At 53.1% G+C, this 13,866-nt stretch overlaps 1 protein-coding gene across 1 annotated transcript in view; it reads left to right on the top strand.

The window, feature by feature from the left end:
• Window positions 1-13,866, top strand: part of PLB1 (phospholipase B1) — an 87,849-nt gene that overhangs the window by 63,647 nt on the left and 10,336 nt on the right. The window contains exons 38-49 of the mRNA XM_084900207.1: window positions 1,124-1,184; window positions 1,978-2,036; window positions 3,651-3,718; window positions 3,970-4,013; window positions 4,226-4,325; window positions 7,207-7,258; window positions 8,489-8,569; window positions 9,990-10,052; window positions 10,581-10,675; window positions 12,021-12,102; window positions 13,070-13,174; window positions 13,683-13,778. Coding sequence (XP_084756333.1) covers window positions 1,124-1,184; window positions 1,978-2,036; window positions 3,651-3,718; window positions 3,970-4,013; window positions 4,226-4,325; window positions 7,207-7,258; window positions 8,489-8,569; window positions 9,990-10,052; window positions 10,581-10,675; window positions 12,021-12,102; window positions 13,070-13,174; window positions 13,683-13,778 — 906 coding nt within the window. The remainder of the gene's footprint in view (window positions 1-1,123; window positions 1,185-1,977; window positions 2,037-3,650; window positions 3,719-3,969; window positions 4,014-4,225; window positions 4,326-7,206; window positions 7,259-8,488; window positions 8,570-9,989; window positions 10,053-10,580; window positions 10,676-12,020; window positions 12,103-13,069; window positions 13,175-13,682; window positions 13,779-13,866) is intronic.

The following is a 13,866-nucleotide window of genomic DNA, read 5'->3' as shown; positions in this document are numbered from 1 at the left end:
AGGGAAGGAGATTCTGTGTCTCCCCCAGCTTACTGGTCATTTATGTGTTCTCTGCTTCCGTATTATTATTATTATTATTATTATTAATATTATTATTATTGATTTGAGAGGGGAAAGAAAAGGGAGAGGAAGGGAGAGGGAGAGATTTGTTGTTCGACTTACTGATGCATTCATTGGTTGCTTCTTGTATGGCCCTGACCAGAGATCAAACCCACAACTTTGGCATATCTGGACAACACTCTAACAACTGAGCCACACAGCCAGGGCAAGGTGCTCTGTATTTTAGAGAGGAAGAAAGAAGGAATTTGACTAAAAGTGCCCAGGTTACAGGCATTAATGTTTACACATACAAGGAAATGGTTGGCTATTACATTAAATATCCAAAAAGATACACACATGTGCAGGAAAAAACACGCAGAAAACAGGGACTCTGCAATTGTAAAAATGCCATGTTCTTTTTCTAAATATATTCTAACTATAATTATTGTTTCGGCTCTGGCATCCTAATTAGTGTCCATTAGCTTAATGTTAAATAACAACACCAAGACCCAGCTGGAACCGCTTATTAGGCGTCCAGAAATGTGTTCTCTGGGAGACCCCCTGCAGCGTGAATGACTGCGCTGTTTCTACCCTGTTCTGCCAGGACTGCTGGCTCCACTTAAGAGTGGAGATAGTGGAGATGGGAAAGACTGGTGTGTGTGTGTGTGTGTGTGTGTGTGTGTACCCACCAATATGTGTTTTGCGCATAGGGATGAACAGACACCCACTTTCTCCTCATTTCCCTCGAAGACCATCTACAAACTAACAAATCCTTCCCTCACGTGACCCCCTGCAGTGACATAGTTCTAGCAGCCACCAAATGTTTCTTAGCTAGGCCAGGTGGCTCAGTTGTTAGAGTGTTGTCCTGATATGCCAAAGTTGTAGGTTTGATCTCTGGTCAGGGCACATACAAGAAGCAACCAATGAATGCATCAATAAGTGGAACAACAAATCTCTCCCCCTCCCTTTCTCTCCCTCTTCCTTACCCTGCCCCCTCTTAAATCAATAATAATAGTCTCGGTCCGAAGCTAACTTCCCTGCACAATGAGTGTTGGGCGTTGTGTCTTTCCTCCTGTTGATTTAGAACTGGGGCAGTGACTTCCTGTGTAAGGAGTGGACTCCGTCCAGCAGTGTTCCCACCTCGGGTGAGTGAAAGCGTCATTTCCCACACCACTCAAGGGCCTTGCTAAGTGTCCAGGTGGTGGGAGATCCTGCAAGCACATCCTGGAGCCTTGAGCGGGCCTCGCCCATTCCCATGCAATGCAGTCCTAGATCTGGTGCAACCCAAGAATAGCTGGCCTAAAAGCCCTGCCGGGCTGCCAGGCCTCTCCACCAATCACACTTCTCAGTTCCACTTAGTCCCAGGGGCAGTCCCTCGGGCCTCCCTGCCCTGTGAGGTGGGGACAGTCAGGGATTAGGGTCCTCTCTGCCTACACTCATGACCCTCGTAGCTAGGACTTCTCTGGACCGCTCCAGTGGGAATCTGGCACCTCTCAGGATGGACGAGGCCATCAAGGTCATTACCTTGAGTGCCTTGGTTCCTCTAATGCAGTGATTCTCAACCTTCCTAATGCCTTGACCCTTTCATACAGTTCCTCGTGGTGTGGTGGCCTCCAACCATAAAATTATTTTCATTGCTGCTTCATAACTGTAATTTTGCTACTGTTATGAATTATATTGTAAATATCTGTGTTTTCCGATGTGGGTCAGGTTGAGAACCACTGCTATAGAGCCTAAGACCATCGGAAAACACAGATATTAGAAAGGTTGAGAACCACTGCTCTAATGGATGTAAGAGGCAAAGTTGCTAAGGCCCTAGGCTGGAAATAGTGTAGTGGGGACCAGTGGGACTACAGCAGAATCTCAGACTTCTAGTCAAGTTGGTGCTTTAAAAAAAAGACCTCCCCCTGACCACATCCTTTTGCCTGTCTATCCTAGTCCATGAGCTCCGACCAGGAGACATCAAAGTGGTGGCCGCCCTGGGTGACTCGCTAACTGTGAGTACTGAACTGCGCCAGCACGGGCACCCACCAAGCCCTGTGCGGAATCAACATTCCCTCCACACTGGCTCTGTGTTTGGCTGGCACTAGTGAGAACCAACCTGTGTCAGGCACTGAAACACAGCCAGGCAGCCACAAAACATCACCAGACAATCTATAATGCTCTGCCCTCTGCCCTTCCACCGTCTCACTCAAACACCACCTCCCCAGGGAGAAGCCATAAATTTATACATGCCCTTGCCCTATTGTCCCCAAGCATTTTGTCTCTGCTAAGGTACTCAGCCAAACCTGCCACCTATATCAGGAAACTCACCTCCATCTACCTGACTCACAGAGTGGTGGTCTTACCCACACCTGCCCAGAGCCCCTCACCCCATTTGAAGATGTGTTCTTTGGGGCAGAGAGAGCCCAATTCCTGCACTTAGCACAGTTTCACCAAGTGAATCCTATTAGCCGACTATTTAGCTACTGCTGTGTGCACTCTGCTAGCAATTCTGAGGGGAAAGAAGAAAGACATAGCTATAGCCTCAAGAAATCTATTGAAAAGAAGGAATGCACATAGAAGAAGCTACATAATCATATAGATGACATACAGGCCTCCCCCCCCCCCTTTTTTTTTTTAAACCAGGTATTTATTTCTGTAAAAACAAACAACTTTCCCCCCAGGTGTGTGAATGTGTTTTAATTTTGGTATGATTAGCTTTGGTGACGCGTGTATGTGGGTCAGGGGTGAGGAGGGGATGGGGCAAGATTATAAGATGGGGTAGGTTAATTTAAAAAAATCTTTGCATCATTTTACTAGTTATGGCTACTATGCATTATTTTTTATAAGATTTGAAGAGAAATCCCTCTCTCTTTTTTGAGATAGGGCATTTCGAGAAAGTTTATAAAGGAGACAAAAACTGGCAAAGGTCTTAGAGAATGAATTCAGCACCGATCCAAGGCCCTCATGTATCAGATCAATTTGCTTAGACCTGGAAATGTGTGTGGACAGGAAAGGAGAAGGAGAAGGAGAAGGAGAAGGAGAAGGAGAAGGAGAAGGAGAAGGAGAAGGAGAAGGAGAAGGAGAAGGAAAGAAGGAAGGAAAGAAGGAAGGAAAGTGGAAACCAGGTTATGGCGAACTCAGGAAGCTGGTAAAGGGGGTTGGCTTTGACCCTGTGGGTAAGAGAGGCCCACTGAAAGGTCGGGGTCAAGGGGAGGTGTAAGGACAGGTGAGCTGAGAAGAGCAGCCGGACAACTGGTAAGAAGGGAGCAGGCACTAGAGACCATGGAGTCAGGTCAGAGGTCATTGTGTTGCCCATGGTGAGAAGATGACGGTCTCACCTCAGACTATGGCAAAGGGAACAAGAAAGAAGTGGGAGCTAGAGAGTGTGGGAAGGAAGGACCTTGGTTCTTCTAGGACTTGGTTGCTGGTTGTATTTAGCGGATTGGGGCATCAGGATGGCTCAGAGGTTATGTGGCCTGGAGAGGAGCTGGTACATTTTCAGAAAAGGTCCATCCAGGCCCCGGCTGCTACACAAGGGCACAGGGGCCTTCCCAATGCCCCCAGCCTGCCCTCCCACCCCCTACCGCCCCCCAGGCTGCAGCCTGCCTTCTCTTTGTCTTTCACAGGCAGCGGTAGGAGCCCGCCCCAGCAACTCCAGTGACCAGCTGGTGTCCTGGCGGGGACTGTCCTGGAGGTAAGGATGTTCCCACTTCATTTCTCTGGATGACACTCCCCCAGCGGCCATGAGTGGTGTTTTCCTGTGAGCCCTGCGGAGACAAGGCTCCGTGGCCCGGCGCCGAGATGCCAAAGCCCTGGTGCTCATGCTGGTCCTAAGGGGGATGGGAATCCCATACCAGGGGCAGACTCTCTGGCTCTGACTCAGAAACATGACGACCTGTGGAGCAGCAGGCCGGGTGGTTTGAACAAATGTGTTTCTCTCCCCAGCGCTGGAGGGGATGGGATCTTGGAGACCCACACTACGCTGCCCAGTAAGTAGCAACACGCAGAGGCATCACTGGGGCCACAACAGCCCCTCGCTGAGGCCAGGGCCTCCCCTGAGCAGCAGCAAAGGAGTTATCTGCAAGGAGGGAAGTCGCCCAGCCCCGAAATGACCCCAATCCACCCTGCCCCCCACCTGAGCCCCAACGCTGCCCATCCAGCTCCCACTCACCTGTGCCGCCTGCTTTCTCCCTCCGAAAAGACATTCTCAAGAAGTTCAATCCTCAAATCCTTGGCTTCTCCACCGGCACCCAGGAGGAGACGGCAGGCCTGAACGTGGCCGTGGAAGGCGCCCGCGCCCGGTGAGTGGACGTGGGCACGGGAGGGAGGCGGGCGGGCGGGTGGGCTGGGAAGTCAGGGAGGGAAACAGAGGCAGCGAGGAGGCAGGGACCTGGGAGCCTGACCCCATGAGCAGTCATCGCTGCCGGGCACGGAGCACTTCTCTGAGCTGGCCCTCACGCACGTGATCTCCTGTGACCTCGTGCCCTTTAGGATGGGCACTGGCATGAGGACACAGGCTTAGAAAGTTTCCTGAATGGTCCAAGCTTAGCAGTGAAAGTTGTCAGGGGACCCAGGATCTGCCCTGGCTGACTTGGGCCGTGAGCTCCCTGCCCGGCAGAGGGTCAGCGAACTTCTCAGGGACTCGGGGACTCAGTGCGTAACCCCATGGGCAGCCCCCTTCCTCTCTCCCCATCGCCTCGGATCCTGCAGTGTGGGTTCTGGAAGGGCTGTTATTTTGACATTAGGGAGTGAGGTGTGCGGCCCGGGAACAGCAGGGTAGGTGTTTGTTTTCACTCCGGTTTCTGTTGTTGACAATAATTCAGATAATTAAAGCTGAAATGCCTGGCAGAGTTCATTGATTTTCTGCACCGAACGTGCTGGGTGTTTGCTTTTAGCACGATTGCTGCACTCCCATCACCAAGGAAACGCCGCGGCCCTGACTCACTGTGTTTACAGGAGCCTTCCTTTCCGTCTGTCCGTCAGTCCGGAGGGCCCCACGCTCGGCCCGGCCCTGAGACTCAGGAAGCCATGTCAGTTCCTCAACGTCATAAGCAGGAGGAACTAATTTTTCTGCAAAAAATAAAATCTGGGTTTCGTGGGGTTGACCTCTAACTGCTGTTAGGACTATTATTACAATATTATTACCTCCATTGTCGTCGTCATCATCATCATCATCATCATCATTTCATTATTATTTACAGCCCAGGCTTCGTTAGCCAGGAGGTGATTCTTCAGTCTGTTGGCATTTTAGCCCCTTTCTCGCTTCACTGCTCTCACTGCCTTTCCTATTTCACTGCTGCTCCACAGTGGCTACTAAACCATACAGAAAAGTCAGGAGGTGACCTCCCTCCCTCCCAAGGGCTTACAGTCTAGTGAAGCAAACAAATAACGTTTGGGGGGAAATGTTCCGTATGGCAACCCTGCAGACCGAAATGATTTCGTACTTGGAGTGCAAACCGAGAGGATAGAAAAGTGTAGTGTGAGGACTAGACAGTCTCAATACAGATGCAGGAGGGACCCGAGAAGTGATACATCCGGCCTCTTCCTGTAAAAGGTGAGGAAAACTCAGCCCTGGCAGGGTTGGCTAGCTGGAGTGAGCTCGTGCAACAAGTTGGTAGCAGAGCTGAAAGGAGAACAGGGGCCCTGTAAGTCTTGGCGCCGAGGTGGAGAAGGAAATGGAGGAGGCATGGATGAATGAGCTCAGCGGAGAGAAGGCTCGCAGGGAAGGTGGGACTTGCTCTGAGCCTGAAGAACAGGGCTGGGAAGAGAGGAGTAAGTGGGCGTTCCTGACTTCCCCCAGTGCTCACGTGAGCTTATCGCCCCTGAGGGCCCCTCGTGGCATCTTGAACCCATTAAAAGGTTATAAATACTTCTGCGGTCACCTTTAACCAGGTCAGGCTTCCTTTATAGCTTTCTGACGTGCCCACCGATAGCAGGACTGCACGGGTGTGGCCCCGGGTGTGTAAATGAGACACAAGGGCAGGGAAGGTGTCATGTTTGCTCGGCCACAGCTGATTGTGGGCATGCAGAGATTTTAAATGGCCAGGCTGTACCAGCAACTGTTCCTAAGACATCCTCCAAGGAAGCCTCGATTGGCTGTATCTCTTTGCTGACATAATTTCTCATATACATACTTTAAAAAATAAAATTAAAATTAAAAGGTTTCACTGGCATTCAGTACACTGTCATTGAAAGTCTGCAGTTTGATGCTTTGTATGTGCATATGCCCGTGAAACCATCACTGCAATCAAGTTGATAAACACATCCATCACCCCCAAAAGTCTCCCTGTGCCCCTTTGTAATCGCTCCCCCTTGCCCCTTCCTGCCCCTACCGCACTCCAAGCAACCACTGGCCTGCTGTCTGTCGCTAAGATGAGCCTTCTTTTTCTAGAATCATATGTAACTGAAATCATAGACCATGGGTGCCTTCGTGTCTAACCTCTCAGCCAGCAGGATTATTTTGAGATGCCTCCATGTTGTTGTTTGTACCAGTAGTCCGTTCGTCTTGATTGCTGAGTAGCGTTCCACTGACCCGCAGGTCTCTCATCCGGAGCATTTGTTGCCTTGTTCATAGCGGGCATCGGGAGGCAAAGGGAGAGCGAACCCTGTCCTTTTTTGTCTCCCCTGCCTGTCTTGCTTGGAGGGGAAAGTCAGGAGAAGGAGAATGGTGTTGATCGAGAAGGAAAACAAAAGGATTAAAGGGCAGAGAGTGGGGCTCCGACGTGAAGGCTGACGGAGTCGGGAAGCCTGGAAGGGGAACGCGGAGGGATAATGGAGGGCTGTGGCTTTTTTTCAAATACACAAAAGGCTGTTTTTAAAACAGGCAGCCGATTAAGAAGTGCCCGGGCTCAGCTTGCAGTGAGAGCACTGGGTGAACTGTAAGGGCGCTTCCCTGCTGGGAGGTTGAGCAGATGCCACCTCATGTGGCCGGGAGGACTGGCCGACAGGAAGAGGTGGTGGGATCAGAGGAGCCTCCAGCAGGGTCTGGGTCCATGTGGCTCCGAGGCTCTGATTATTACTTGGCTGCCATTTCTTAAGAGTCAAGCCTTTCAATACATCCTGAGGGAATAAACTTAACATAATGTGAGTCTTTCGGAAACACATCCCTGCTGGGCCAAACTCCTGCCGCTTGAGCCCTTGCTCCTGGGCCCCCTCTAACCATCCCTCTCTTCTCCTGCCTAGGGACATGCCAGCCCAGGCCCGGGACCTGGTGGCGCGAATGAAAAACAGCCCTGTGAGTACAGGACCCGGGGCTCCAGCTGGGGTGGGTCAGTGGTTCTGAGAGACCCCTACGGACGTCCCACTGCAGCTCCTGCTCGAGGCATGTCCGTATGAGGGCCCAAAGGAGCCACCAGAAGCAGGCCCTGCCCCCTACCCCTAGGGTGGGCAGCAGAAGGAGAGATGGAGCAGAGAGCTGGAGATTGTGGTGTAGGCCTCCAACAGCGTCCCCCTTTAGGGAGCTGGCTCTGCAGAGCCCTATTATGTAAATGCTGGCTCTAAAAATAGGCTTCTCATTCCAGTCCTTCCTCCTTCCCCATCCCAGCCCCTCGCAACCTTCTCACTAGTCATTGCTTTTTTAATGCTCTGTGTTTATGCCTCGGAATCCAGCTCCTGGCGGGACTCCTATTATGGTGGTGGCTGAGTGGAGAGCGGCTCCTTGGAGGGCCTCTCAGCCCACACCCCACCTCTTGAGTCCCCGCATAGCTCCTCTCCGGGCCCCACCTTGGTCTGCCCCCTGCTCCCTCACCTGGCCCACCCCCTGCTCCCTCACCTGGCCCACCCCCTGCTCCCTCACCTGGTCTATCCCCTGCTCCCTCACCTGGCCCACCCCCTGCTCCCTCACCTGGTCCACCCCCTGCTCCCTCACCTGGCCCACCCCCTGCTCCCTCACCTGGTCTATCCCCTGCTCCCTCACCTGGTCTGCCCCCTGCTCCCTCACCTGGTCTATCCCCTGCTCCCTCACCTGGTCCATCCCCTGCTCCCTCACCTGGTCTGCCCCCTGCTCCCTCACCTGAAGAGCCCTCCCAAGAGGCAGCTCTGGGTTTTTGCTTCCAGCTGCATCCTTTGCCCTGGCTCCTGGAAGGCCTTGATGCCTCCACTGCACACAGGACTGCAGCTCTCTAAAGAGCATTTCAAAGGACAATAGTCTCCTGCAGTGTGTGAGCAGATACATGTGTACACCTGTATATTCTCATATTCTCTCTCCCTCTCCCTCTCCTTCTCCCTCTCCCTCTCCCTCTCTCCCCCTCTCTTTCTCTTCCTCTCTCTCTCTTTCTCTCCCTCTCTCTCTCTCTCTCTTTCTCCCTCTCTCTCTTCCTGCTCCAGCATCACAGTGAGGGCGAGGCATTGTCTCTCTACTGTGAGACAGAGAGAGTGAGGGACACTTGGGGGATGTCTGGCCAGGGAAGCCCCTCCTGAATATGCCCCACACCAAGCGCTAAACCTAGGATCTCTGTCCCCGCAGGAAATCAACCTGGAGAAAGACTGGAAGCTGATCACTCTCTTCGTTGGGAGCAATGACTTGTGTCATTACTGCGAGGATCCGGTAAGCCACTGGCCTGCGCCTCGGGGACCAGGGGAGGGAGATGCTGACCAGCGGCATTATTGTGCCCGGAGCCCTGAGCTTCCTCTGGAGTCACCGTGCCTGCTCTCCAGGCACCAAGTCTGCCCAGGCAGCCCGGGCTCACACATGCCCCATGAGGCCTGGCATTTCCCACTGTGGGAGGCCCCTCGGAGACCAGCTTCATTGGTCTGACTCCAGAAGAGTCTAGAAGCACCCAGGCTGGCCACTGCCAATGGGGTGGCCTCTGTGATGCACACACACTGGTTTCTGGGAGCCAGTGGGTAACTTGCGAGACCCACCCCCACCTGCTTGTCGTCCCTGCCCTGTTTGTTGGTGTTTTTCATGTGGGTGGAGGGGGTGCAGGGGAGCTGAAACCATGTCACACCTGGGCTGGCTAAGGCTCCCTGCGCTTCAGGGACATCATGAGTGAACCAGCCTCAGCCTGCCGGCCTGGGAACCCGCCCCCGTGCCTAACGCTGTTTCTCTGAGGAAACAGATCCAGACTTACAAACCTTGGGAAGTTGTAACTTTTGGAATACATCTTGTTCTAAGTTGAGGACATCCTGTATTTTATTTGGCCAGAAAAAGACAGCTGCCATTACTCAGAGGTCATGGTAGGATGTTTGACAGGCGCAGGCGGGGGGAGAAGGCATTCATCATTCCTTGTGGCTCAGAGACACCACCGGAGGCTGCATGAGAATTCCTCCCCCCACACACGGGGCTTGCTCTTCCAGGCCCCCCGCCCCGCTCTGTTCACTGCCTCACTGTGCAGACCCTGGAGGCAGTGACACCACCCCAGGGGGCGTTGAAATGTCATTGCATCTTAAACTCAACGGGGTCCCGGAAGCCAGAAGTGACCTCGGAGCCACCTGTGGGCACTTGGGTCAGGAAAATGCCTCCACTAGCCCCAGAATGCCTGTCCTTGTGTAAGCAGGTTTATACTGAGAGTATTTTTGTGAAAAGGACCCGATTGCCACCCCACAGGACTAACTAGGAAGAGGCCTAACCAGCCTCCAGTCGGAAGATGGAGGTCAGAGGAGCCCTAAAAGGACTGTAGGAGTTAGGGGGAGCCCATGGGGCCAACATGGCCATCTGGTTGGAGAAGAATGAGGCCGGTGACGGAAGGGAGTGGAGGAGTGGCAGGCCCAGCACTGCCAGGGGCTGTCTGTGGGTTTGAGATGCCACAGAGTAGGGTGAGGAGGGGAGGATTCGTGGTGTCCAATAGAGACCCTGTCCACCAGCAGTGAGGGCTGGGCTTCTGGCCGGTCCAGTGCCATCAAAGCCCCTCTGCACTCACGCTGCCGCCATCCCGGGCGCCCCGGGCCCCCTCGGCTGGAAGCAGACCACTCTCCTCCCTCTGAGGAGGGCCCAGGGCTGAGGAGAGCCCTTCCTTTCTTCACAGGAGGCCCACTCAGCTGAGGAATACGTTCGGCACATCCAGCAGGCCCTGGACATCCTCTATGAGGTAGGACAGAGCAGCAGCACGTCCTGCTGGTAACCTGCCTGCCGCTCACTCCCTGGGGCTGCTCCCAGGGTGCACCTGGGCAAGTTTGTTCCGGGAGCTGCACGCTGAGCAGAGCCCCACAGCGAGCAGGCCTGGAACACCGGATGCCATGGAGAGGCAGCCGCCGGCTCCCTGCGGGGACATTCTGATGGATCAGACTGCATTGCTGGTGGCACAGAGTTTGCCTCTGAACCCCATTAGCCTTGTTTGCAGCCAGGTAGTGTGGCTTACCAGCAATGGGACTTCTCCGGACCTCAGTTTCTCAATGTAGAAAGTGGGGCCGATCGAGAAGATGCAGTGAGATCGATAGAAATCATATTTCCTCTCTGAGGCTCAGTTTCTTTATTGGTGAAAGTAGGGCGGGGAAGTTGGCTTGTATAGATGATCCCTTAGGCTCATTCCAGTAGTCATCAGTGCCCGCACCCCATCTTCCCCCACCCCCTCACAACTGCTTGGGGATTAAGGAAGCCCACCCCTCTGATCCCACAGCTTCCAAGGGCTTTTGTCAATGTGGTGGAGGTCATGGAGCTGACCAGCCTACACCAGGGCCAAGGCGGGAAATGTGTCATGCCACTGGCAGCTCAGTAAGTACACGGTCCCAGTCCCAGGGTGAGGGTACTCTTGGGAGCAGGGCTCACACATGCCAACAGTGAGACCATTGCTCAGAGCACACAGTCCTATCTAATGGGCAACTAGCCAGGGACTTGCAAAATCACTTGAACAGGCCTCTACATTGTTGAATGCCTACTATATACACGTCCCTTCCTTTCTCAGGACCTCAGTTTGCTTTTTCCATAAAGGGAGACAGACAGGCCAAATGATCCTTAGAGTCTCCTGAATTGTCAACGATTCTAAACGCCAGCTCCAGCGAGTCGCTCTGTGTTTGAGAGACAGCAGCGGGCACTGAGCTCCACCTGGCCTCAGGTCCTGGCTCTGCCATTTAGGACCTGTGGGAGCTTGCCCAAACCACCCAACCCTCTCTGTGCTTTCTACTACTCACCTGTGAAGTTCCTTGCAAAGGAGATGGGAAGTCTAGAGGAAATGCATGCCAAGTACTTGGCCCCAGTCCGGCAGGCTCTTGGGAAATAGTGGGTTTTATAAAGGCCTTTATAGGACTGTCCTTGAAAGCCACTGCAAGAGGAGAATTTCTGTTGGGGGCTAGAATTTATTTAAAGCTCAGCTGTTACCCTGGCAGGAAGTTGCCTTTTTCTGAGGCCAGAGGGTCTCCCAGAGTTTTGCTATGGGGAGGAGATTCTGTAGGGGGTTGAAGGGTCCTATCTGGGGTCAAATGGATTTGGTGGGAAGACGACAAGCTAGTTCCCATTATTGATAGGAACCTAGACCCCCAGGTGAAGTGGCCAACAGCTGGGGGTATGGCGGGTTCCTCCAGCAAGGTGGTCTTACATTCCACCTGTCAAGGCATCTCAAGCTGATTGGCCCGCCCTACCCTCTCACTCTGGAGCTCTGAGAGAGAGCCCCAAGCAGCTGGAGATAGAGAAGGGAGGCCTCAGGAGCATAAAGGAGAGGGACTGGGCCATCATGGCAGTCGTCACCCAACTCCATCCCACTCCCTATCTGGTCATTCTCTGGACAAACCACAGAAGCCAGAAGCTTGGGATGGAGCAGCCAGGTGGCATGGGGAATGGGCAGCCTCTCTACACAGAGGCCTAGGCATCAGGTGCCAACTCTTCCACCTTCTCTCTCAACAAGTACCTGCTGGACCTTGAGGTTCACTTCTGTGACCGGGGTCCATGAGTCAGCAAGGCTGTGTTGTGGAGGCACCTGGATGTCATCCCTTTCCCATGTGAGGCAGCACAGGGTCCAGGTCTCTGTGGGCAGCAGCTTCCTCTGGGTGGGGGGTCATCCTCCCAGGGGCCCAGAGTCAGGCTGCCCCCAGGGAGCTTCTCCATAGGACTCCTTGCCTTGTAGGAGCAACTGCACTTGCTTCAGGCGCTTCCAGGAGAACTCCCCAGAGATGCAGGAACTGAAGAAGGTGAACTGGAACTTTCAGGTAGATCTGCACCCCTTCTCTTCCTGCCCCAGGTGAGAGGCACCTTTACTCCAGAGCAAGGGTCCAAAGTCACGATTTCAGCAGGGCTTTCCTGAAAGCAAGTGCTCCCTAAGGGCAAGTCACAGCCCCTGAAATATTTATTCAGGTGGATCGAACACCAAGGCTGGGGGAGAGGGGGGGATGGAAGAGGGGAGTGAGAAATCTCAGAAGGGAAGCTAAGAGAACTTCCACTTGCCAGCACTGGGTCAGCCCGAGAGTGTAGTAGCACTGGGCTCCCAGAGTTGATGTCATGTGATGGCTGCCATTCCCACCCTGAGGAGGAGGAGGGCATTTACTGCCTGTTGGTCTTTCTCCCAACTTACCGTCTCCTCCATTGACATGGCCACTCTGAGCTTTTCTGCAGCTTACCCATCTCATGCACAGGACATGTCATCTTACCCCTTCTAAGCCACTTCCCATGAGCAACTTCACCCTCAGATATCTCCCCATATCTCCCCATGAGCAGCCTGCACTTCACTGACCCTACCTGCTGCTCATGGGTTTTTTGTTGTTGTTTTTACATCTTGTCTCATTTTCCCAATTGGATTATAAGCTCCTTAAGAATAAGCATATCTCATCTATCTCTTTTAGAGTCCATAGTTTTTAAATCCAAAGACTAAGGACACTCATCCCCTAAGTTCACAAGCATTTGGGGGAACTGGCATTGGACTGGGGCCCATGTGATAATTCACCTCTTCATGCTGTGTGAACCGGGGAGGCCTCTGGTTCATGCAGTCTGGCCAGCAGCTCAGACCCAGCCTTGCAGAAACATCAGAGTAGAACTGGGTGGTACTCCTGCCTGTACCCTAGAGCAGCCCCTTTAAGTCCCCATTGCCTAGGGTGGGTTGGCCTCCATCATGACCAGCCCAAGGCTAGGACCTGCCTGTCCTGGCCAGGAGGGCTGAGCAGCCTCTCTCTCCGTCCTCAGAGTGGTGTGTCCAGGTTCTCCTACTGGCACCAGTACCTGCAGCGTGAAGACTTCGCGGTGGTCGTGCAGCCTTTCTTCCAAAACACCCTTGTCCCCCTGAACAAGGTAAGCTGCAGGCATTTCTAGGAGGCACGTGTGTGGGGCCATATCTTAGATGGTGCGTTTTCTTCTCTATGTAGGCTTTTCTGTCTGCTTCTCCTTTACCCTTTTTAATTTTTTTTAAATTTTCATTTTTTTAAAAAATATGATTAAAACCTAGCTTCATTTGGAAAGAAAAGGAGAAACTCGACATTGACCAAGCTCCTGAGGCCTGGCCCTGCTCTTTGCTAGATTGGGATAGAATGGAAATCTTCCTAAATGTGTTATTCTTTTTCAACCATTAGGGCAGGGATGCTCACGGAAAAGGATGGACTGTGGGTGGCTATCATTCATGTCTGTTTACAAAGTAAAAATTGAAAAATTGGGCAACTTCATCAATATCTGGGAGGGTGACCCCATTATCAGCAGAGTGGAAAGAATGAAAGGAGAAATGCCCAGGTCGCCTGCTAGGTGGGCGGGGGCGGGTAGCAGTGCCCTTGTCCCAGGAAGATAATGCCCTTGCCTTTGGTCACAGAGAGGAGGGGCTGACCTCACCTTCTTCTCCGAAGACTGTTTCCACTTCTCAGAACGTGGGCATGCCGAGATGGCCATTGCGCTCTGGAACAACATGGTGAGTGCCTGGGTCCGAGTGGGCTCCTGTCAAAGAGGGCCACCCCAGGATGTCGACAACAAAAGCCTAGTGGCTGTCAGAGCTCCTT

Source organism: Pipistrellus hanaki (genome assembly GCF_964339955.1).
Source record: "Pipistrellus hanaki genome assembly, chromosome: 12".
NCBI lineage: Eukaryota > Metazoa > Chordata > Mammalia > Chiroptera > Vespertilionidae > Pipistrellus > Pipistrellus hanaki.
Note: the sequence above shows the minus strand (reverse complement) of the source record. Positions and strands in the feature narration are given on the sequence as shown.